The 27,496-nt window shown below is 36.3% G+C and overlaps 1 protein-coding gene across 1 annotated transcript in view; it reads left to right on the top strand.

Moving 5' to 3' along the window:
- The window catches only part of arid5b (AT-rich interaction domain 5B), a 137,944-nt gene that overhangs the window by 91,677 nt on the left and 18,771 nt on the right, over positions 1 to 27,496 (top strand). Inside the window, exons 7-8 of the mRNA XM_028795383.2 lie at positions 248 to 300; positions 1,919 to 2,016. Of these exons, the coding sequence (XP_028651216.1) occupies positions 248 to 300; positions 1,919 to 2,016 (151 nt within the window). The remainder of the gene's footprint in view (positions 1 to 247; positions 301 to 1,918; positions 2,017 to 27,496) is intronic.

The raw sequence follows: 27,496 nt of genomic DNA, 5'->3' as shown, positions 1-27,496 counted from the left end.
ATTTACTGAAATTAACTACCTGGCATAATGAGCCAAAGAAAGTAATTTTGATACTGCTGTAAAGTGGTGCCTTCTATTTGTGTATATTAAGTGTAAAACAAAATTCATAGATCACTAGTGCTTAGAAAGAAAAAAAAATCCTGAAACTGGCACCCTAGGAAAGTTGTTAGCACCTTATTTGTGTGGATTTTTGATTTCTTTTTGTTTAGGGTAGTGTTGACTTAAATACTTATTGTCCTTCTAACAGTAAACCTTTGGACTATGTTTCAAGCTGCTCAGAAACTGGGAGGTTATGAATTGGTAAGTAGCCCCCCTTTTTATTGTGCATTCCATGTTACTGACTGCTTTAAATAAATAATCATTCACAAATTAGTCTAGATTTGCAAGTAGCCTCTCGAATCGGATTTGCACCATACTAATGCTATAATCCTGCAAGTGGAAAACATGTGCAACTTTTTCAGATGAGGAAGTTAGCGGGGACTATATAATACTTTCCTAATAATATTTTCCTCTGTTGAGACTATTACTTTACAGCAAGCCAGTGCTATAATAAAGAAATGTCAATTTGGCAGTGTAGCTGGTAACTGGTACATTTCTTAATAAACTAGAAATGTTACATTTGTAGCCATTGTCATATTGGATTGGGTGGCACAGATAATTCTCCAGTCAAACTGGCATCATCTCACAGGAGGAAGATGTAGGAGCTATCACAATGCACTCTAGGAGCCCCACCCTAAAAGTTAACAAAGCTGATTCTAATATATATTTTATGTGATTGTACCACTAGGCATTTTTTTGGCAAACTGGACATTTTTTTCAGTTACCACATCAGAAGGAATAGGCAGGAGATGTATATTAGGCCTACTATACTTTGCCAAATGTAATATGTGAGCAAATCTCGGAGCAATGAGGGAGGGAGTCTTAAATTTACCACCCGATTGAGAATTAGTTCAAAATTAAGATTATTGAGCTTTGGAAACAACTGGAGGTCTTCTTTTTTTGCATGAGCATTTTATTTGTGAGCTTGTGTTTTCAAGCCGAGGTGCTTGGTGCATCATCGTTTCCAACTTTGAAGCCATGATGGAAAAAGCAGAAACAAAAATAGATTAAAACTGTAGGGAAAAAAACATCATTGGCAATGTCACTTCAAATCAAAGGGTAAATGTATCAGTTGTAGTTGAAGTTTTCCTTAAAACAGAGCTGAGCTTTAAACCAACCCTTTGCATGACTGCAAACTACTAACGAAACAGTTTTGGATACAATTAGGGTTTTGTGTACAACTTGGGTAGATCAACCCAGTATTCTAATGAATGGCAGCTCTAGCCTCAAAATATATAAAGTGAAGCAGCAGAATATGTCCAAGACCAATGAGGCAGTGCGTTTGAGTTTAGCGAAGTAAACCATTTATATTGTGAAAGAACATGCATTTTGCAAACAAAAGGCCATCATGTACTAAATATGAAAAATAGAAGCAATGCTTATTTAATCTCTGGGCTAACATTGTTTCTGTTGTCTTGAATTGTGTCTTAATGCACATATTTAAGCATTACACCTTCCCAGTTATGATGGTAGGTGGGTTCCTGTACAAGGAAGAGTGCTTTTTAAACACATGAACCACTGGGGTTTCACAAATCTGTTGCTATCTATTCATGGTTATCTATTGTATCTATGGAGCCTGTTAATAAACAAAAAAGATTCTTCCTGGAACCATCATGTCGATAGATGGGTCTTTTGAGAACCAAAACTGGTTCCCCAATTGTATCAATCTGTAAAAACACTGTGGCACGTTTATTTTTAAGAGTGTACTTGGTGCTCAGTAATGCTTGTTTTAGTCAACTGCAGATATCTCCATTATGTTTAACAGTTTTTTCAATATTGCCATGATATCTCCAACGCTGCCTTCTCATCTTTGCAACAGATAACTGCTCGCCGACAGTGGAAAAATGTGTATGATGAACTGGGGGGGAATCCAGGGAGCACCAGTGCAGCTACATGCACAAGAAGGCACTATGAACGGTAAGACCAGCTATTGTTTTTTCGGTTTTTTTTGGTTGCAATGGTCCACACCTTCTGCTTTAAAGACTGATTTTACTGCATTTATATCACTGTGTGGAATGGCAAGAGTTTGCTTCAGAGGGCTGTCCACATCTACTAGGGTTGTTCTTCAGATAAGCCTAGGCAAAAGCTGCAGGAATTTGGTCTCTCCATTGAATTAGTGATTCACCCAGTGCTGTATGAGCAGATTGTCATGTATTCACTTCCATGCTTGGCTGACAGCTTGTGAAATCACAATCTGAATCATTAAAAACTCATTAGATCCCATTGCATAAAATAATGGACTGTTAAATAAACAAAAGAAAGTGAAAAAGAGATTTTCTGCAAATAGCCGGCTTACGGATGTTCCAGAACTAATCCTCTGACTTTTCAAATGTGGACTTGTGTAAGGTGTTTTTACTGCTTGAGCCAACAAGAGGAGAATACAAAACAGTTCACTGTAGCATTTGCTTTCTGAAAATGGGATTCTGGAATATAGTATAAACCTTCCAGATGTTGTAAGGGGTTGTTGCTACATCCTCAGCAAAAGGATATATATATAATGCAGAAGTAAATCACAACTTTTATCTGAGGAATTAAGTGATTTTGCTGTTTTATTTTTGGTTTATGTTTATTGTTTTGAAGGAGTCTCTTGCTTCTGCACCATTTGGTATTTCTGTTGTTACAACACCGCACATTGTTAAAAGTGCATTCACTGCATGAGTGTATCATGGCGGCCATCTTTCAAACTCTGAGATGTGGATTGTTTAGTGACTACATCTCATTGGCTCAAAAAGGTTAGCTATCTGAACAGTTTCTATGTGATCCGGTTTTCTTTTAGTTTTTCATTTTTCGCCTGTTTAAAAAATGAACAGTTTCTACTTACTGATTTTGGTTTAAGTTGCATTGGTGAATTTATTGCTTAATGATTAAGTATGTCTCACTAGTTCCTTTCAATTGAACCTCATAAGCCTCTTCCCACTTTTAAATAAATGATTTAGGCTCCTATCATTAGCATTTTGTGTGACTGTTTTGGACATTCTCAGAATTAATCAGAATGTTTACTATCTAATAATACATGCAAAAATCCACAATATGATAGAAAGTTTGCTCAGATCTTGGTTTGAACCTCAATAATGCAATGTCCGTTATCATAGCAATATTCCTCCCTCAAAAGAATATCCTCTGAAGTACTGTTTATTATGGTCTTTACCCTTCTAGTGATAACAAACCTCAAGGAAAAATATCCTCCCACAGATGAAATGTCTTCATGAACAAGACGATTTCATGACCTATACATTCCCTCAAGAACATTTTTCTTCCCTTGGGCAATACCTGTGCCCCAGTCAATCTCCCATCTTCTCTTAGGACAGTACCCAGTCATTGGCTGTACATTATTACCCATAATGTGCATATGCTCCATGTACAGGCAATTCTGGTTAAATTCAACATTACATGTGGCGTTAAGTCATCTAGAGCACCATTCTAGCAAGGATGCAGAAGTAGTCATTTATAGTCAGTCAGAGATGAATGTGTCTTTGATGTCTACAGGCAGCTATGATTCACAGCTAAATATTACAGTTTTAGAACTGAAGACAGTGAAGGATAACCAAAGCCAGAGATGTTTTTCAACAGATGATGAAAGTATAAGAAATGAATACTTTAAAGAAACTCACTGGTAATATTGACGTAACAACACCAAATTTATCAGGAACAGTGAATGGCCTTTATCATGCACAAGAGGCCCTATGGTAGTTTCCTGCTCTTTGTGCTGCTTAACAGTTGAGATTGCTTAATGCTTTTTATTACTAACTAATCTGTACTCTGCTATTAAAAAGGAGGTCATCAGTTGCAATGAGTCAACCTTAAATAGACTCTGTTATGTATTCATTTATTTATTTATTTAATTTTTGCTTCATACTGTGCCTGAAATAGAGGACAGGTACAGGAGATAATTAAGTTGGGAAACAATGAGACATAATTATATATATATATATATATATATATATATATATATATAAAATCAGTCATGAAAATTATCTTGTGAACACTTTGTTCCAGAAAGTAGATAACTTCTACATCATTTGCACCCACCCCCAACAAAAGCATTTTATCTGCATTGTAAATAATGCTCTACTTTAGAATATGCCTGGCGACTTAAACCTTTACAAAAGATTCCCTCTGATGATATTGTGATTGATAAAAAAAATTAATTTGTGTGGGATGTCTTTTACTTAACTGCACACAGCATGGAAATGATAAAAAAAAAAGAAAAAAGATCTCAATTAAAATTCACTTTATATTAACCAAATATGTGATCTTGCAGGGAATGTCTAATTAGCTAAAGCTAAACTGCATTTTCCTTACAGTCTGCAAAGGCAATGGTGTGTCAAATGAACTTTTTTTTATTCCTTGTACATGGAAGGTTTGAAGAAAGCCTAGAAACAGTTTCTCAGAATAAAGTCACATCTACTCCTCATTTAACTCTTGTGATTTTCCATCTTCCCTAGAGGGAGCTTTGCTAATGTTTTAAACATGTAGTGTTTTATTATTCCAGAAAGTACAAACTCTCTAAAAACTGATATTTAGAAGAATGTAATCTGTATTTTTAATGTCACGTTGTGTGTGCAGCTAAATTACACACTTTTTGTATGCCTTAATCCTGATATCTTTACTTAGCTGTGATTTAGCAGGCTATTTAGGTCATTTTTCCACTGCCTGTTTCTAGGAGTAGCTGACTCTGCGCATTAGATACTGTCAGTTACTTAAAAACAACAGCAGCAATGATTATTTAAACAAATTAATTCATGTATGTTCCAGCTGGCCTGACTGGTCTAAACATGCCACAGATCTGAAATTCCAGACTGTTGTGGCTTTGTTGTAAAACTTCTCTGTTAGCATTTGACTGAAGCACAGCGCCTGTAGCTTTGGCCCCGAATCTCAGTGCGCGATGTGAACTGCTTGACTCTGAAAATCAGTTAACACTAATGAAAAGCTAATATTTTTCAACCAGAAGCCTTTTATTAGTTATAGGTTGGCCAATTGGCAATGTAAAGTGATTTTGCTTGGTTAGTTGATTCATTATTTATAGCTGTGATGAGTTTAGACAAGTCTAACTGAGCTAAAATGCAGTTGTTGTTTTTTTTTAATGAATTAACAATAAATAATAGGCACCATTCCTGTATTATTTTTCTCTCATAATATCAAGTATACAAATAGTTTTTATTATTTCTATTCCATGCCTCTGAAGAAGTTGAGGGTTGCACTGATGTGCACGAACTGTACATTGTAATATCCACATGATTGTTCAAGCAGTGGTAGCATTCCATAAAGGCCAATTTATCTCTCTTCTCTAGGAAAATTCAGGCATGTGTTTGTATTCTGTATGTAAAAAAAAGTTCCCTGGGACTTGGCAAAGTGTTAGAAACACTTTTATTTGAAAGCGTTATTTGAACTAATTTTCAAGCTTGGCCTAATCCAATAGGAGAATGTGCCTATGAAAAGTGTAATGCCTGATGTTGTACAAGAATGCTGTACAAGCTGCCTATTTTTCAACACTTTTAATAATTAAAGCTCCTGTTCAAACAGTAATGGATTTTGCCCTTGGGGGAACAATGAGGTAATTTTAGGACTGAAAGCCAGTCATGACAAAGGCAAAGTTTGGCATTCTTTAAAAACACTGTTTTAGTGTGCAGTTTGGGATTGGTTCAAAGGTCATCTTCTTTACAAAGCCTCTGGGAGTGCAACCTGGTTACCTAATAACACAGATCACTTATTATTTATGTAATTGTGGTATTTAAAAAAAAAAATTTACAAGCCGCCAGGCATTTTTAAAAAAATATACCTGAAATAAATTGTTTACTTGAGTGTTAGTTATTTTAATGTTCATTTTCCTAAGAAATATATATATATTTATTTTTACAGTACATACATATGTGTGTGCGTGTGTGTGTGTTACAACACAGATCACTTTTTTTTGTATCTGTATGTTATCTAAAAAAGTGTACAAATCGCCAGGCATTTTTAAAAAGATACACCAGAATTAAACTCTTTACATCAGTGTTAATCAGTTTAATCTGCATATTCATCATAAGACATTAATTTATTATATATATTGTGACGCATTCCAAAATACAAGGCTGAGTCTCTGTACATTAGCAAAACCCGCTTTATTCAACTTGAAACAGGGACAGCAGGGTTATTTATTGCAGCGGGAGCTACCACTTTCCTATACACAGACACAGCAAACGGGCATAGTAGGGGCCAGGTCAGTGGCCAAGTAATACTGTTCCATGCATTTATAACGCCTTGATCAGCTCGTAGCTGTTTCTACTGTGCTATGCTGCTGTGCTGCGAACCTGTGGTTGCCTCGGCAATGGACAAGCAGTACCGTCCTGCTGGGGGGTCCTAAAAGTGTTCAGAATATATATATATATATATATATATATATATATATATATATATATATATATACAGAGAGGCACAGTGGCTTAGTGGTTAGTTGTTTCACAGCCTATTCAACTCCGGTCATACCTGCAATAAATGACATTACTAAAGTATTAGCTATTTGAATGTTTAATTATGTGTTTATATGTGCAACAAAGCTACAGAAAGCCTACTCAGGTGACATCTAGTTCTGGAGAAGATGCCAGTCCATTGCTGTACCTTTTCATGCACACAGCCATGCTAGGCTATTATAGACTTGTCAATTAACACACATAAGTATTTTTTTAATGGTGGGAAGAAAACAGAAATGCCCGGTGAAAACCCCACTGAGACACGGCTAGATCATGTAAACTCCACACTGACAGGGGATTTGAATGGAGGATTTTAGATTTGTAGGGTAGTACCCTCTGCCCTTTCTGTCTCTGTCTCGGTGTACTAGGTTTTTAATGCATTACATTGTCTGTAATGCTACCATGATTTGCTTATTTGGGCTACTTGCATTGTGTCCCTGAGCAGTTTTCTATGATCTCTTTATATTTCTTTAATTTCAGCATATTTTATGAACTTGTTATTTAATGTCATAAAAACTCTATATGAGCAGAGACAGACAGACAGACAGGTGAATAGATAGATATCTGTACTGGTCTACTTCTTAGATAGATAGATAGATAGATAGATATGAAATTAGCTATATAAAATAGAAATAAAATGGTCTAAAATCTAAAGTGAAAACATACGCAATTAATGAGAGTATAAGCATAGATAATAATGATGCAAAGTAATAATCTTTCGCGCTAGAGATTTACATAGATAGATGAACACAGTAGCAAGGTTACATTTAAAAATGTCAAACTGCCAAAAAATATGAGTTATCCATATTCATCACTACAGAGCAGGACATCGGGGTTGTTCTTTGTCAGCCTGTAGTGATAGTGCTACTGCCTTGCAGTAAGGAGCTCATGGGTTTGCATCCTGGGTCCCCCCTGTGTGGTAGCAATTTGAGTACTGAGAAAATGTACAATATATATCTAATGAATTATTATTATTATTATTATTATTCCCCATTCAAAACTCCTATTGGTACCCCCTTTCTTGCTCCTTACACTCATGGCTATGAGGCTCTGACTATGTACCAGACAGGCCAGTTACTAGAGATTACTCTTCTCTATCTTGTCACGCTCTGTGCAGCTGAAGCTACTTACTGACTGTCCACCATTCCTGACCTGCCTTCTCTCTGTTTGGGATATTTTTTCCTCTTCAAAACCAGGCATGCACAATGAGAGCTTCAAGCGCGCCTCTCAGGTGGGACAAGTAGTGACAATTTAGATACACACTTGCATACTCTTATGTGTGCACTCACACAGCTAGTGAACCGTGGCGTAACAGGGACATAATATGAGACATTCTTATACTTGCCTAATGGTTTTGTTTCTCGTGGCCTCTTTCATATTCATTGTATATATTTTTCTTTTCTTTCTTTTTTTCTTTTTCATTTTTTTTTTTTTAGTAGCTAGCCTGAGGCACTGCTTTGTAAACCTCTCCAACAGACATCCTTTTAGAGGTTTGCTTTACACATATGTACTATATGTATGCATTTTTTATTTTTCCAGCTCTCTCTGCTGTTCTTGTCTTTTTTCTCCAGCTGCGTTATCAGTTCATTTAAACTGAAACTTATTTTAGAAATCACTTGTTTGCTTCATCAGAGGCAAAAGATGAGCCTCCTGATGTAAGAATACTGCACTCTACACAGTTTGCTTCATATTTAGATACCTTCCTTTCATGAAGAAAACAATCTTCTGTTTAAACATCAGCTGAGATCACATTACGATAAGACGGCAGAATCAGGCATGTGGTTAAGCTTCTTTTCCTTTCTGAAGATGTTGATTTTTTACCTTTGTTTCTCACTGTATTTTCAAGGTTTTGTATTTTAATATAAACTCACTAGACATTTTCTCCAAAGGAACAGTAAAATGAATGTTTACTCTGTGAAGAGAACTATTTTCAGGAAGCATTTTAAACAGAAAGCTTCCCTTGTTGAACACTAACTAATCTGCTGGAGAGTCCCTGCTTATATTCCTCTTAGTCACTGAGCTCTTTTTTTTTACATAATCTTAACTAAGTGGTTGTTTTAAGGAGAGTTACAAAACAAAGGTCATTTTCTACTTAATTCTAAATTGTCTATCTTTTCTGACCTGCTTAATCCAATTTTATTGTCACACAACCAAAGCATATGTGCCATCACAGCGCAACTCATGTAGACATTCACACTCCCTCATTTGGGAGCCACTGATTAGCCTTTGGGGTGTGAGACCCAGAGAGAACACGTAAAAATCACACAGAAATTGGCCAGTCCAGAATTTAAAGTCTGCTCCTTGTACCTGAGAGGCAACATTACACCAGCACTTTTACTAACAAAATACACTTACAGTTAAAAACCCACAACCCTGAAACAGGCCCAATAAAAGACTGATAAAGAGATCAGACAGTAAAATTTGTCATACTTGTGCAGTCTTCAGGTTCTTAGAGCTCCAGATGATAGTGAAGTAAGTAAATTGTAACATAAAGTAAATTAAGATAAAGCCCCTTGGCTATGTAACAGAGGAAACTAAACCTCTGGAGGCTCATGTCCCTAGAAAAAGTGCTGGGAAACTGGCTATCCTGTCCCTCCATGGGCATTTTGTAATATACTACTGTGACTGATTTCACTGGAGTCGAATTTCAGGCTTATCCAACAGATATATCAGTCATGATGTCAATTGTTTGTCTATGTTATCAGTATATTTTTTTTGTTGTAAAATGCAGTGTTTTTCCCCGGCTTAGCAGGTTATTTCCAAGAGCAACCCAAACTTTATTTATATATCTGTATATATTAAAATAAACATGTACTATATATACATATATATGTATATATCATACAGAAGTACAATGATAAAGCTGTACTGTTTCAGCTTTCACCAAGATTAATGGCAGGATTTGCAGCTTTGACTGAAACATTATCAAATGCATGTGCTGACCTTTACTCACAAGGAAACATTTTACTTCGCATTGGAATTGATTCCGTAAATGAATAGAGCTTAACTGAAAACAATACAGCTTGAGTCATTAAAAGAGGCACCATAAGAATACGGTGTTTACAGAGCCACCGAAAACAGCTACAGTTTATTCACATGACAGGAACCAACAGTAAAGTGCCGGCTAGAAAAAATGGCCAACGTTTCATCAGATAACACATGTGATGAACAAAATCCTGTAAATAATATGGTTATACAGATACGGCAGTCGTGGCCGTAACATCCCAGCAGGGCCAAGTGTAAACAGGATGGCAATTATGTAATGCGCGCTCTCTGGAAAAGATATTTATTTTCTTTTAGAATTGTCCTTTACAGAGGATTTCATGTATTACAGAATGCAAATTATCCAGATGTTGTGCTTATTATTTAAGCATGTTGTTTTTTAATTTGATATATGTGTGATATTCTTTATTACATTAATATATTACACTTTGAAAAAACATCAAAAAGTACTCCCCAAAATTCAGTATTCATACTGTAGGTGAGTGTCTCTGTCTCTGTCCACTAGGTCTTCAGCGCCTACATTGACTCCAGTGCTGCCGTGATACTGCTTTTTTGTTTTGTTTTGTTTGGGCTACTTACAGTGTGTCCCAGTTTTCTAGGATCTCTTTATATTGCTTCAATTGGAGCACATTTTATGAACTTATTATTTTAATGTCATAAAAAAACTGTATGAGTAGACAGACAGACAGACAGACAGACAGACAGACAGACAGACAGACAGACAGACAGACAGACAGACAGATAGATAGATAGATAGATAGATAGATAGATAGATAGATAGATAGATAGATAGATAGATAGATAGATAGATAGATAGATAGATAGATAGATATGAAATGAGCTATATAAAATAGAACTAAAATGGTCAATGGAATTATTGAGAGTTTAAGCATAGATAATAATCTATGCAATTAATGAGGGTTTATGCATAGATAATAATGATACACAGTAATAATCTTTTGTGCTTCAAGGAGTAACTTTGGTGCAAACCTGATTTCAATTTTTGTGTAATATTTTAAAAATAGTTCACAAAACATAAGCGAAATGTTGTCTTTTAGCCAAATATCTAACTTTAAAGATGTATTAGGCAGCATTATTCATGTATTATAGTAGCCTAGATGCTTTGCAACCTGTTTGTAAGCAGTGCTAGCTCCTCTGTTAGAGAATTTGAGATTTTATATGAAGACATGAGGTAGAAATAAAGTCACTCTGCCTTTGCACAACATGGCTGTACTTGTGTAGGGGCTGCAGAACTGCTCTGAAGGGTAAGCCAGAGTAAGATCTATATAAGCAAAAGCTAAGAACAGGCAACATTCTGCTGATTTGAATTATTTTTTCATAGGAGGTCTTCTAGGAAAGAGTGCCACCTGGTGGTGAAAATCAATACTTCTCCAATACAAAATGAGTTTCACTCAAGGGGAAGGGGAGAGCCAGTGTGCTTTCAAAAAAGAAAACTTCTCTTTATTTTATGGAATCTCAAAACAAACTGGCTCCATAACCTTAAATGGAATAAGAGGGTTCAAAATGTGCATGGATAGAGAATAAGTCAGCCTTCATCACCCTGAGTTACAAGATACAGGTTCAGAAAATGGATGAAAGTAAAACGAATTGTCTGGTGATAGAAAAGTCTGCTGTATGCCAAAATGGAGAAACCAAAATAATTCTTATTTCTAAGAAATTTGTTTAACAGTTTATTACAGACAAGTGAATTTGACAAAGTCCAGAAACATAAAAAAACATTTTTCATAAAAACAGATTTAGACATAAACTGACTCTTCATAAAGAAGGAACTTCTATTTTTCAATTATTTAGTTTACATGTAACTCAAGTAAGACATGCAGCCATGCAGTAATGAAACGGTACTGATCTCATTTTCAACAAGGTCAAAAGTTGTACTGCTACTGCATAGCTTTTGCACAAATTCTTGACTGTATTTATAGGTTATGCTTTCCTCCCCACTTCCTCAGTGGTGCAGTCGTGGTTACTACTGTTTTTAATAAACATTCAGAAGAGCACAAGTAGCAAGTGGAAAGTTTAATCTACCTAAAAAGGGCTTGGCTTCAAATATTGTTAATGAAAGCATTCCATCAGGGTGTGAAATGCAGAGCTGCTCTACACACAACTGCCTTGTTTTTTTTATTATTATTTTTTTAATTTTATTTTCAGAAGTGGTCTTATTTCCTGCCAGTAGAGAGAAGTGGAGAAACACTTTGTAGATGCATACTGTAGATATTAGCGCTTCAAGAGCCTGTGCAAATTTAAACTAATTGCTTTGAACTTTTTAATGTGTTCATCAGTTATACCCTTCCTTCGGTGCAGATAATGAAATTTATTCATACTTTAATGCATTGGCTAATCAGTAAAGGTTATTGCATTTTTGTGGTGTCCTTGCACATCAAGCAGTAATTAAAATCATGCAAACTTTCATTAATACAAATGCGCAGGTACAAGCAAGAAATACAGATATTTAGATTAAAGATTAAAACTGCAGTATCAAGCAAATTCACAGTTTGTACATAAAAAATATGTAAATAAATCTGTGGCTGTCCATGCTGCATATTAGTTTAAAAATGTAGTCCAAAGAAATGAAAGTACAGTATTTAAAATCTTGTAAAATACTTGGTTACTAAGTTACTTATAACTAAATACCATACAAAATACAAACAGAAGTAAAGTATTGGCACTCAGGACTTTATCTCAAGCAAACATTATTAGATAAGAAAAATAAGTACAATGTAAATCATATTTTTAGATGACATTTTTACTTACATTACTTAATCTGTTTTTTCCCTGCTAGTTCCAATTCAGAATCTCAGAGGTTCCCAAATGTATCATGGCGTCAATATGTACAAGACAGGAATGTGCAGTGGACAGAATGCCGGTATTTGCCTAATATTAGGTTATTAATAAGGAATTATTGGTTGCCAAGAGTTTTGGACATTTCTGCAATTTGTAAGGAATGTTACGTAAAGAAAAGGAAGAAAGTTGCATTTATATTTCACTTTATCTGTTCTTTTGAGCCCTTGAATTTGGCAGCTAAATCACAAATGAATATATCATACTTTCTTGTATAATTGTTGTTGTCCTCAATATAAGATTATGTAAAGAATTTACATATACATATTATGGATATCATTGTTATATAATCTAGGGCCCAATAGGAGAAGCAGTGAGACAGCTGCATATAACTCTGAGTGGACTGCTGCAGTAGAATCCTCAGCAAAGTCTGGATTCATGTCCAGAACCGCATCGATTCCATTGGTTGAAAGAAAAGTGTAGGTATACAGACAGACAGACAGACAGACAGACAGACAGACAGACAGACACAGAGAGAGAGAGAGAGAGAGAGAGAGAGAGAGAGAGAGAGAGAGAGAGAGAGAGAGAGAGAGAGAGAGAGAGAGAGAGAGAGATAGATAGATAGATAGATAGATAGATAGATAGATAGATAGATAGATATCTGTCTACTTAGTATATAGTATATAGATATACTGTCTACTTTGTTTCTGCCTTCTTTTGATTGATTATATATATGTGGGTATGTTTATATTAAATTCCTTTCAGTTTTTATTGTATGTAGTGTTCCTCATTAAACAGATACTTATACTCTCTCCATCTCTCTTATCCGGCTTCCTGCTTAGAAATTTTCTAAGTCAGTGGGCCTCAGTTATAATGCTGTTGGTTAATCGGATGTATCAGAAAGGCTATGTAACTAAGTACTATTGTGTATATAATATTTATATTTTTTCCAGGAGATAGTTTTATTGGTTTATTTCAGCAGCTTCCTGTTGAACATACTACATACTCTCCTAAGTGGTGTTGGTGTGAAAGAGATTGTTGCAGAACTCTGTATTAAATGACATCAGAGTAGTTGTATTCAGTAATGGTACAATGGTGATTTAAAATTGCTAAAACTGCAAAAAAATCTTAATTTTCCATTAGCATCAAAGCCAAAAATTAATACTGCCTCAGTTTACAGTGAGACTGAAAAATGTCTACCAAAAAAAAAAGAACAAAGTTACAAATTATTTTTAGTCACTGAGAAGCACCATCCTGTTCTCTTCCTATCACATTCAGGCTTCTTCTTCAGTTGTTCTGAAGAAGGGGCCTGAGTTGCCTCGAAAGCTTGCATATTGTAATCTTTTTAGTTAGCCAATAAAAGGTGTCATTTTGCTTGACTTCTCATTACATCCAAAATGGCTAACACAGTACAACACCCTACTACTATCACATTCTTAAAAACAGAACCTTCAACAGATATACAAAAAATGTGCTTCATTCTGTTCAATCTCGGTTTGGCTCCATTGGTTAATCTGCTGTGTGTGTGTGTGCGATTGTTTTTTTTTTTACTTCAAAAAGCACTTAATGCAAATATTTGATTGATATTGCAAACTTAATGACAATATGTAGGTGGACAACAGTATTGTTTTTTTCAAAAAAATCAAGACTATGCACTGATAAAAAAAGTGTTGTAATCAGTTTATCTCAGATTTATTGTGTCTTTCGATGGACATAGTAAAATGTACACATTTGGCCAAGTGTATCATGCTGCCAGTGTCTAGCTGCCTGATTCTTGCTTCATAGAGTATGCAAAATATAACATCACAAAAGGTAATTATAAGGAAAACAGACAGACAGATGCTGTAATTCAGTGAGACAATGAAGTTCGAATCCCAAAGTGTTTAAGAAAAAAATGCAGCAGTTGCTACCTTTGATGACGTGTTCTGTTCCATGTACTGTATTTTACAGGTGGTCCCTCAAGAGTCGGGACCATCTTCTAATCACCACCAGGAACTGCCCTATGCTCTATAAATCCAGAAAGTCTTCCACAATTCCCGGTGGTTGATTTGAAAGTGGTAGTGAGTGGCGAGTTACCGCAATCTTCTACTTTGTTTGTGACTTTCAGATTTTGACTTCATGCTTTCTGTATTCGGAGTTTGGTTACTTTTGGATTGCCTTATTGTTTTGGGCAAATCGTATTGCCTTTGTGTTTCAGAGAGCTATGTTGTTATTGAACAGCATTTTTGTGAAGAATAAATCTTTTATAAAGATTCTGCATGGCCCTTTTTGTATCCAGCCAGGGTTTTTGATGGGACTTCCCCCATACACACATCCACACACACATGCACACACACACAATATATATTATATATATATATACAATTTACATATAGAGGCAGATTGTTAAATAAAGTAATTTAATTCAGGGTTGCAGGAACAGCAAACCAAAGGTTATCCTGGCATCATGGACTGTAACAGAGAAGCTAATTCTGGATGAGATGCTATGTAAGGGTATCTATTTATATAAATTTACATGTGTTTGTACTGTCTATAAATAAATAAATATATTGTAATAAAGACACAACAATTATGAAGATTTGGGGTTTTTAGCCCCGTATACTGTAAAGCAAAATTATCATCAGTTGGTTTTTCAAACTCAAAAAGACATTGAAGGGAGGGAGGATGGACATTTTATGGTGGCGGACCAGATATTAAGGTGAGGAATGCTGGGATAGTTGTGATGGATTATGGGAGCATGACGTCATCAAGGTTAAACAGAGGGAAGAAAGGAACCCGGAAGGGTGCGTCTTCTAGAGTCATCTGGGCGCATTTTATGGCTGCGACGTCTTGGCCTTTCTAAGGAAGCAAAGAAAGAAAGATTAGTACACTGCCGTTGTTCCCCTGTGGGTCTTATTGCGAAGCAAACCGGGTCAATCAGCTGCTCCCCAAGCGCTCGTGTGTGACAATATATATATATATATATATATATATATATATATATATATATATATATATATATATATATACTGAAACAGACAGAGAAAGGGAGAGAAATTCTCTAAGTGCAAAAGATTCTCCTCTATGACTCGAACCTGCGTATTCCAGCTACAAAGTAGAAAAAAATACCAACTTAACATGTTCACCTAAAGGAACATTCCTGTAGAATGAGAAGCTATTGTTTTTAAGTGCAGGGCAAAACATCACTGCATCACTCAATGCAACATGGTCAGCCCTTAACTCAGTTACAGTATACAGTATACCTATATAAGCCATTGATTTAGATTGAAAAATCAAATCTTGTACATTACTAATGGGACATTGATTGATATCTACTATATGACACCTGTAAAGTCGTTATTTGTTGATGGGATATACTGAATGTTGAGTGTGTATAATTGGTTTGTCTTTAGTGATTGCTTAACCTAGCTAACCCAGTTTTTACTTTCAAAGCTTGTGTAAATGGCAGATATACTAGTGATATAATGAAGTGCACTCTGCAGTGGACAGTAAGCACAAGGGCTGGCATTTAAGCCTATGTGGGGGACAGGCCACAGAAACTTGTTTAGGTTATCCTGATCTCAAATGCAGCATACTGTAAGTATAAGACTATTAGTACCTCCAGAGTTCAGCCTAAAGCCCTGATTTTGGACTACTGGAGGAAATCCTTATGCATTGTGAAACAGAAAGAGTTCCAGCAGCTGATGTACTGTGAGGTGGTAACCTAATTTCTTATACCGCCTTTTGCTAGTATCTTAAACAAAATAGGCCCTGTTTATCTTTTAGTTAACCGCCTGGCTTGTTCCAGGCTGTGGTGAATATTTTTCTAAAGTTCTTGTGGCCTATGACTTTGTTTCATCTTGACACTCGAATTCAAAAACTCACATCTATGCATGCTAGATCTCTCTAATATAATATTGTGGGGGATCAGAACATATATACTATACAATATATGCAAATATTACAAATTTCTTTGCAAAAAATACAGTGTATTTTTTTGTTAGAGCCTAAACCACAATGTTTTTCTCTTTTTCTATCAGCCACAGAGATTTGTTTTTGTCATTTATGTTTGTGGCTGCCTCTTATTATCATGATGTTTACATTAATTCTGCACATGTGATCTGCTAATGGCCCCCACAGAATTTTACACAAAATAGAATGTAAATGGGTATAGCTGAACCCCTCCTAATAGAGCCTTAGCTCTCACTTCCTATCAGCAGGATCAAGAGCTGGGAAGTTTAAGTGACTTGTTTAAACGCTGTCATTAACCCAGGGCTTGATGGATGGGATCCTTGAATCCAGTAGACCATCTAGAAGACGTGTTTATTATACTCCCTTCTGTGGGAGAGCAAAGTTGGCCGGCAGTCTTCCCACCAAATGCAGAATGGCTATCCCTCAAATGAGATTATAATCCTGCTGACAGAAGGGGGTTTATTGCCTGAACCAGCTTTCACTTTTCAGTTCTGGCACTGTTTAGTAGCTACGTAGAGAGTAAATCATGAAAGTGGTGAGTGCTTATTAAAATTAGATCATTATCAAGGTTCGTAAATTTAAAAATGAAATGTCTCATAATAGATTGTTTTTCTATTGGCCTGACCCAGACACCTTGAATGGCAGCATCCGACTTGTGGAAGCCAATGCACTGATAAGAAGCCACATCTTCAGGGCTGGCTCAACCATACAGGCAATCTAGGCAGTCAACTAGGGTGGCAATAATTGAGTGGGCAGCATTATTTAACCATAACAGCCATGTATAAGTATTTTCACAATGAATGAATTATGGGGATAAATCACTCTTTGATCTAATATGCTGGTATTTCCAAGACTGAAACCCCAAGGATCCACCAGCTCCCCCATGCACACACTTTTTTTAGTTAAATTGCATGATTCTCAGCTTTCAATTTTCTATAAATGTAATAATACCCAACAGGTAAGATGATATCCTGCCCTTTATTGAAGATATTCAGTATAAGGATTGGGCACGGTTTTAACAGCTTCGGCTCGAGTAGATTAAATGCAAGAGGCAGCCCAAAATGTGCTCATGTGCTTTTACTATGTAGAGTTTTTAGTGGCAAGATGAAAAGTTTGTTGTCTACTGAAAAAATGCCCAACTGACACACAGTTTGTAGAATAATCCATGAAGTGCCAGGTAAAAGCCTTCTTAGACTGATAGCACATGCCAACATACTCAAGACTGGTCTCACTAGAAATGTGTGTGGCCATAAAGCCACACCTCAGAATTATGGGACTTTTTTTTTCTTTCAGCTTGCACTTTGTTCCTTGTAGGTCTGGCTGAAATCGTTTAAGCAGCTTTTGTAAACAGCAATAAATCAGAATTCACAATGAAGTTTGATAGCAAAAAAGTATTGCAAGGAAAAATTCACTGCTGTACTATATGTGACTTCAATGTGTCTTGTTACAGACATAACCCATCCAATCCTGCCATTTCAAGTTCTTGGACAAGTAGAGTCTATTCTAGTTACATGGAGTGTAAGGTACTTTTTACTTGTTGTAACTCTTCCGAGTATAAATCTTCTGTTGTTGACTCACAAGGTGGCGGAACAGTACAGGGGCTGTTGCACTCATTCAGAAACTCCACACCACCCTGAAAAAAGAATCAAATACACACCTTTGGATGCTTGAGACAGCAGTATTAGCCACTGTACTTAGTAGTTGTATGACAGTAATAACAGAAATTGTTGTAATTTTTATACGAAACATGGGAAATAGCCATCCAGCTGAATATCAACAGTGTAACTGTTGTACACACCCTGACCCTGCACCAGTCTGTTGTAAGACACACTCACCTGCAGGTCTTTCAGAGTACCTACAAAACGACATGGGGAGAACATGTCAACGCCACATATAAAGTGATCAAACTGGGATTGGAACCCACTGTCTTGGAGCTGTGAGACAGAATTTTATAAAACATTGCCATGCCCAACAAGAAACATGTAAAAGAAAAAATTGCTCTGCTATAGGTCTGCATAGGCTTGATTTGTAGCATGATAATGGTCCATTTTAAGATATCGAATGAATAGATTGTCTTGCTTCATCTTTAGAGTGACTTTTTTTATTTATAGAATATTTTGCACAAGTTAGTAGGTTGATTGACTACTTCAAAGTGTCCTTATGTGTTCACATGCCCTTGGACAGACTGGCGTCCCACCAAGAGTTGCCTCTTGTATTGTTAAGATTAATTTTGCCACTGCCCTACCCCCGCCACAACCATCAGAATAGAAGAAGTGAATTGAGGAGTAGTAGTAGTAACAATATTAGCAATGTGCCAGATGTTGAGGACAGTGAGTGCCGTGAAGCTCTTACTTGCATGTCATACTAATATACAATACCTGGCCACTTTCCAGTGCTATGATAAAATAAGAATGTATTAAAATAAGAAACATCACGTTATTTAATAGAAAAACACAAATTGGTGTACTTGAAAAGAAAATAGAAATAATAATGTTAAAAATAAGAATGCAAAGAGTACAGAAAATGAATGGTTGAATTTGTAACTTTTAATGAAGTCATGACACACTTGTGCTTCTGTGCTTAGGACTGGGAGGCCACATTTTCATACCGTAAATATTTTAGAAACAAAATCCTACCCTTGTAGTTTGTTCAAAAAGAGAAATGTAAAATTGATTTTATTTATTTAAGTTAGTTAAATAAGGTTTCCTAGCATATCTTAACCCAGCAAACCTTGATAAGTCGCCCAACGTTCTCACATTTCCAGCATGTAATGATTAGGAACTCTTACGTATTAATTATTTATAAAGCAGCATGCTTAATTCAAGGAAAACTCATCATCAATGAGGACAAATTCTAGCCTAAATGAGTTCTGAATGACTAACACTTTTTAAATTAAGTAATTTAGAAATAATTTGTACTACTATTGCCAGCCGTTAGTAGCAAGTGGGCCCTTTAATTGAAAATGTTACTGGCTTGTTTAACGAATAACCAATTTTTAGCAATGCCCAATTTAACACTGGATAAACCAGCATCTAGGCTGAAGTTGCCTGAGTGAAAGATATCTGCAGCCTTTTGAGGAATCAGTATGTTGGATGCCATCTCCATACTTACTGCCCAATATTGAAGCAATGTTTTTCTTATTTATTATTTCATAAAATTTTGAGTATATATATATATACTCATATATATGTGTGTATACTCATATATGAGTGTATATATATATATATATATATATATATATATATATATATATATATATATATATATACACTCACCGGCCACTTTATTAGGTGCACCTGTTCAACTGTTAACACAAATATCTAATCTGCCAATCACATGGCAGCAACTCAATGCATTTAGGCATGTAGACACTGTCAAGACAACCTACTGAAGTTTAAACTGAGCATCGGAATGAGGAAGAAAGGTGAATTAAGTGACTTTGAATCTGGCATGGTTGTTGGTGCCAGACAGGCTGCTATGAGTATTGAGAAACTGCTCATGTGCTGGCATTTTCATGCACAACCATGTCTAGGGTTTACAGAGAATGGTCCAAAAAGGATAAATATCCAGTGAGTGGCAGTTGTCTGAATGAAAATTCCTTTTTGATACCAGAGGTCGGAGGAGAATCACCAGACTGGTTTGAGCTGATAGAAAGGCATCAGTAAGTCAAATAACCACCCTGTTAAAACTGAGATATGCATCTCTGAATACATTAACAAATCAAACCTTCAAGCAGATTTGCTACAGCACCAGGAAACCACACAGGGTGCCAATCCTGTCAGCTAAGAACAGGCAACTGAGGCTATAATTCACACGGACTCACCAAAACTGGACAATAGAAGATTAGAAAAATGTTGCCTGGTCTGACGAGTTTCAATTTCTGCTGCAATATTTGGATGGTAAGGTCAGAATTGGGACATCAACGACTTGAAATCATGGACCCATCCTGCCTTGTGTCAATGGATCAGGCTGTTGGAGTTGTTGTAATGGTGTGGGGGATGTATTCTTGGCACACTTTGGGCCCCTTAAGAGCAATTGAGCATTGTTTAGACACCACAGCCTACCTGAGTATTGTTGTTGACCATGTCCATCCCTTTATGAGCACAGTCTTCTGATGGCTACTTCCAGCAGGATAACGCGCCATGTCCCAAAGCTCAAATAATCTCAGACTGGTTTCCCCAGTCATCAGATCACAATCCATTAAAGCACCTTTGGGATGTGGTGGAATGCAAGATTTGTATCATGGAATGTACAGCCGACAAATTTGCAGAAAATCTGTGATGCTGTTCTGTCAATTTGGACCAGAGTCACTGAGGAATGTTTCTAGCACCTTATTGAATCTATGCCATGAAGAATTACAGCAGGTCCGAAGACAAAAGGGGGTCCAAACCAGTTCTGGCAAGGTGTAGCTAATAAAGTGGCGGGTGAGTACATGTATGTATGTATATATATATATATATATATATATATATATATATATATCTCAGTATGTAGGAGTAATGAGCAGTTGAACATTGCTAAGGAGTTCTCATCAGACTCTACTAATGGATGGATAGGCAGGTGTTAGCAACACCAAGTGAAGGCCTTGTTCACCTCAGTGTGTATTATGACAAAAAAAGTCTGTGTTGTGCCATCGTCTTTATCTTCCAGCTATTGCCAGTCGCCTCTATTAATCTGAATGATAGTGCATTTGAGCATACACCATTTGCTAAATGGTTTAAAAAATAATAATTAAATCCTTACAGCCAAGGAACAGAATTGTAATTTGAAAAAATTGCTTGCTTCAATTCAGAGTATCAGTATGTATTTTTAAATATCATGCCACAGTGACAAATTAATCAAAGTCCAAAGCCATATTTGATGATATCAGCAAGATTAATGTTTTCCTGTATGAAGATACAGCATTATAGTGACAATCCTCATATTCGACAATTCCAGCTCACCTGTCATATTTCTTTTAACCATCACAGTCTTATTATTGTACAATGTATAGCACTGATGCCACTTTTTTAGCTACCAGAGAAAATAAAATTAGAAAAAGTCATGAAAAAAGGCAAAACAGTCTAGCAGACAGTACTATATAAATCATTTGTGGTAAGTGATAAAAATAAATCTGATAGTAGAGGGTTGGGTTGGAGCTGTGAAGGTTTATTAAAAGAAAATGCTGTCATGGTGGACAGGTTTTTTTTTTTTTCAGACAAGAAAATACAGTGTGTTGACTAAGACTAGCATGACAGACTGGACTCTGTTTTGTCAAATAACCCAAATTTTAGTGAACAGAAGCTTAGTTATAATTACAGTATAAACACACACCTAAGTATAATGCACATATAATAAATATATTTGCAAATCTAACCATTTACGTATCTACTATAATGGAGGTGGACGCTGATCTTGACAAATGATGCAATGCAGAAACCATTGATAGGTGGCATACTATCCATTCCAGGCTAATTTATGATGATTGTGCCATAGGTAATTAGCATTTTGGAAATGCCTGACAATGTTTAAATATGCAATAGCATAGTTAGTGGGTAACTCTTTTGCCTCAAACTTAAAAAAATGTGCTTTTACCACACTCACTTACTTATGTTTTGATAGTTCAGTGAGAGTAATTGGCTGATCGATCATTGCAGTTATTTGCAGTGTTTTTCTATTTCAAGTGAATGAGTAAATCCCATCAAATGGCATTCACACATACCTTCATTATGCATATAGAAACGTCTGCAGTGTCAGACAAAGGTAAAACACGTAAAGAATGGGAACGTGGAGACTGTTCATCAGCTCCAAAGTGGTTACAAAAAATCTATGAGCTAATCAGAGAGGGTTGAAGTGACAATAAAAGAAATGAAACAGTCCAAGCAGCAGTTCATCTCTGTTTATGCATGGCTGCAATGGAATTCTACCTGAGGGGTATCTTCAAAGACCCAGAAAAATGTATCTACACCCACATTATTTATACGGTACATGTCCATAGTTATTTACTGTGAATGTGTGCATGAGTGTGTTCTACAGTGGCCTGATATTTTATCAAGGATTGGTTCATGCCAGGATGGGCTTTTGACCCTAAAACTGGATTAAGAAAGATCAGTACATGAAGTATTTAATGTGTAGATACAGACAGACAGACAGACAGACAGACAGACAGACAGACAGACAGACAGACAGACAGATAGATAGATAGATAGATAGATAGATAGATAGATAGATAGATAGATAGATAGATAGATAGATAGATAGAGTGGCCACTAGGGGGCATACTGAAACCCCAAACCCATGACACATTTGCCACAAGCACAGTCCCAGGTTAAAATTAAGTCTTTCATTAAACAAATACCTTTTTACAAGACTCAAGTTTAAACAACCCTCCTTCTTTCTTCCTGAAATGGCAGTGAGTTTTTAGTCTTTTACAGCATATTTTCTCCTGTACCCAGGGGTTTTTACAGTGCCTCCTAGAATCACTTCCATGCCAGGTGAGATTTTTTCCTGACGGGAGCCTGCCCCTCGCAGCTTCCTCTTGCAGCACCCATTGACCCTAACAGGGCTGGCCACCAGAGCTTCCACTCACATGCGGCCTTGCAGGTGTTGAAATGAGAGTAATCCCAGTGGGATGCTGCCACCTAGTGCATTGGAGGACTATTGGACTTTGTAAGGCAATCTCCTTCTTTCCTTCCACTCCAATGGCCCCCCTGACCCGGAAAGACACCATTAACTGACCTGGCCGGGACTCCAGTCTGTCCACACGTTCCTTTACAATAGATAGATTTGTTTTTATATTTGAAATAATCTGTATATAGATTCAAAAAATAAAAACATTAATGTATACATTTAACATACATTCACATTATTTTAGAGATCTACTCAGATAGTTATATAGACAGGTATGAAACATTTCACATAACAAAAGTCATACTAATGTTTAACTTATAATTTAATAATAACTTGTTAAATTGAACTTAGCATTCTTTATTATATTAAGATATTTTACATGGTTTGAATGGAAACATTTTTTAAAAAGAAAGAAAGACAGACAGACAGACAGACAGACAGACAGACAGACAGACAGACAGACAGACAGACAGACAGATAGATAGATAGATAGATAGATAGATAGATAGATAGATACTCATAAAATACTGAAATCACTTTATGAGAGGGCTTAAGAAAATTGATAGCAGAATTAATTGAAAGAGAGAAAAAAAAAATTCTTCCACTTATCAGTGTGCGTCTAAGCAATGTGCCCAAACCTGGGTGACATAGGACAATGTAGTAAAACCAGAAAAGCAAAGTTGTTGTTTTAATTTCATTTTTACTGCTTTTTTCTTTTTTTTTTTTATTTCTATAGTGACATGTATCAGAAAACAGATCTAAAATACCAAACATAGTGAAAGGTGAAGCCTTTGAATTTTTTAAATTCGTAACAGCAAGTTTTGGTATTAATTTGTAAGCTTATAGGAGAAACATCTGTCACCCTCAGCAAACACCTCAACTACTGCACAATCCTAAATGTGGAAGCTGGGGGATCTGTGAGTGGGTGTAACCCCTGACCGCTCCCCACTTCAGTGATTTTGCACTCTGCCCATGATATCGTCAGTTTATTCTTGCGACAAAATGCCAGTTAGAGACTTTGTTTCGCTTTTCAGTTCTGCTTGTATTATTTTCTTTATTTGCTTTTATGGTAAAGATTTCTTGCTTTGCAGTCTTTAAAGGTGCTGGAAAAATGGTTATTACAGTACCCTCACACCTTCGGCATCCATTCTTAAGATCCCTGCCTCGCTGCTATCTGTGTGGCATCTGCACATTCTCTCCATGTCTTTGTGACTTTCTCCGTAGTTACTCTGATTTTCTTGCCACCTCCCAAAATACGTGTAGTTCAGGCTGCCTTGCCTTGGATGTGTGAATACGAGTGTGTCTCATGTGTCTCTCCTGATGCTGGTGAGATTTAGGCATTTTTGATAATGGCAAACTGTACAAACCTGGAAAGTGGATTTATACTTAGGCTAAATTACCCACAGCCTCCTGCCGATTAACCACATTTGCAAACTGTTCAGATGAACAAGCTTTATTTAGTCAACCTCTTTTTTTTTTGTTTTGTTTTTTTTTAGTTTTCCTTTTTGCAGCATGCGGGCTGAACCCCACCACCCCTCCAGGCCACTACTAGGTTTACACATTTCTGCTTTTAAAGGTAGTTGAGCATGGATAATGTATACAAAAACCTGTAACTAAAGCAGGACAATTGTTGTAAGGTAAATGTATAGAGATATTATCAGTCACTTGATATGCAGTGTCAGACATTTAACTAAAAAAAAAAATCTTTGACCCAGTGTGTGTAATTCCTGGCATTAAACAGCCTGCATAAAGAATGGAGCTTCAGCGTTGGGGGTGCTTAAATTGTGTTTTGTGCCCTGTGGCAAATTCACACTTTGTGGGCTCTTAAGCCAAGTGTACGGTTTCCTAATAATGATGCTAATAATAATGACTTGCTGATAAGCAGCTCTGTGACATTTTAGGCTGTTCTACCTGACTCATTCCTCCCCTCCCCTCGCACTGCCTCCCTATTTGTGTGTCTCACACATTTCATTCCAGATAAAATATCTCGCTCCTGGCACACGTCCTTTTTGACCAGCTGCATGAAATGTACTTTTACTCTTGACTCCTTGCCAGCTGCTGAGCGCAGTGAAAAATAACAAAAAAAAAATTAAAACTTTGCAGATCTGTTTGGATGTACAGTATGTCTATTTTTTCCTATAAAGGAAATAATCCTCTCCATGGCCAATTTGCACAGAAATGAAATAATATGGCTGTCATAAAGCAAATCTTAATAAGGCAGTTGTTACAAACTCCCTTAGAAGGAAACAGTGTCAGTGTACAGTGTGGCGTAAATTTTTTCGGGGTGGGGGGGTTGGCGCTATTATTTGTGCATGCTTTATAAATCACAGTGTCAACTTAACAAGGATCATCCGGCCAAGATTTTCTTTTCAAAAAGTTGAAACATTGTTCCGTTGCCGCTCAAAACTCATTGAGAAAGCGGGTCAAAAAGTAAAGGCAGCCATTAAACTGTTCCAAATGAGCCCGAGAAACGGACTCGCATTCTGTTTTTTTCTGGCTTCAGCGGATTACTTGTGAACAGGATAAGTCTTTGTATGCATTATTATGTTTTCATTATATAAACATTAACTGAAACATTACAGTGGGAATCAGGTATTTGGCAGCTGTAAGCTATTTTGATTTGTCTGCATACAGAGAGCGTTTTCCAGTTTTAGCAGCTGTAACATGTTTAAACTCTTTTGGTAATGGGATCTGAAGATGAATGTTCCCTGTGGGCTCCGGCTTAGCTTCATTGCTGGCGCTCCGCCAAATTCTAGCCAGCATACTTTTTATTCATGCTTTTCTGCACAACGCCATGCCTGAGCATGCTCCTTTATGTGCTTGAGCCAGGGACCCAATGCTGGCGCGAACAGGAAAGGCAGAGGCTGCAGAAGAATGATGCCATCAGTTATTATTACTGTAGAATCTTTGCTAACGACTTGTTGCGTGTGCTTAAATTAAGTGTTTATATTCTCCCTGTATTCGTTTTTTTTTTTTTTTTTTTTTCTTTCATTCTGTCTTTTTGTTTGGTTTCTAAACTCAGGGCCGCAAAAATGCATCTGGACTGTGTTAATATTTATAATTCTCCCAAGCCCATTATTACTCCCGTTGTGGCTCATTAATCACACAAAGTATATTACACTTTGTAAAGAAAAGGCCTTCAAACATGCCGCAGAAGAATATTGTGATAATGCTTTCTGTCATAAATGTTCCATTTTTGAATTGTGTATGTGTGTGTGTTGGGGAGGCTAGGGGGATGATACCACAGGAAAAACATGTCATAATTTTTCACTTTACTAATGTCACACTTAGATGATTGGCAGTACTGCACATTACAAAGATACTTACTAATGTAATTTGAGCCGTTGCCTTTAGAAGACCTGTATGGTTGACTGCACTCTTACACAAAAGACTTGATTCAGCTCCATCTGACTACTGTTTGAATATGTAAAAATGTCCGTCATTGAATACTTTGTCCTCATCATATTAGTACTTGTTTGGTAATTTTCACCCATCCATTTTCTTTACCTGCTAGAACAAGGCAGGCAGCCCACAGTGGATGGAAATACATTTATCACAGCACGTTAACTCAAACTCTGGCGATGCATAACAGTCAAGTGATATTTGGCATGACTTTGGAATGGAGGAGGAAACCTAACTCCCTACAGGAAATGAACACAAATTCAGGGAGAACATACACTCGTATGCGAGAATCCACAAAGAGGGCACAACATCAGCTGCCAGCTAAGACCAAATAAGTACAAGGCAGGGTTGTACGAAGTGGAATGTATCTTCCTAGTAGAAAAGAGACCCAGTCAGGGTGGCAGTATATCAAAGGGTCCTCAGAAGCCTAAACAAAACCAATATACATAGTCAGTCATTCTCTGAATCCATTTAATTGGCTCATGGAGTGGGGCCTATTCTGACAGCACTGGGTACAAGGCAGAAAGCAACCCTAGGCAGGGAACCAGTCCATCACAGGGCTCACTCGCATTACAGCCAACATTTTACCTTACATCAAAGTCTTTGAGGATGTGAGAGGAAAACAACATACAAAATCCACAGGGCCAACAACGATTTAGTCCTGGGACACTTCGGTGCTACTGTGCTCCATTACATATGGACAGGTACTGTATGTATATATATATATATATATATATATATATATATATATATATATATATATATATATATATATATATATATATATAAATATATATATATATATGTAATTTATATATATATATATATATATATATATATATATATATATATATATATATATATTATTTATATATATATATATATATTATTTATTTATATATATATATGTGTATTATATATATTTATATATATATAAATATGTTGACTACACACTTAGTGTCTGTATAATGTCTGCACATTCTCCATATGCTTATATGGGTTACTTTGGCTATTATAAAGATGTGCATGTAAACTAAATTAGCAAGTCTTAACTGATGCTTTATAGCAAATATGATGGGAGTGTTGGTTTCTACCTTTGATAATAATGTCCTAAGTATATAATACAGTCTTTCCATTTATTTTCTAAACAGTTTTTTGAGCTTAAGGTCACAGGGAAATTATGC

This window comes from Erpetoichthys calabaricus, chromosome 2 (genome assembly GCF_900747795.2).
Source record: "Erpetoichthys calabaricus chromosome 2, fErpCal1.3, whole genome shotgun sequence".
NCBI classification, from domain to species: Eukaryota; Metazoa; Chordata; class Cladistia; order Polypteriformes; family Polypteridae; genus Erpetoichthys; species Erpetoichthys calabaricus.
This window is presented reverse-complemented; position numbering and strand designations above follow the sequence as displayed.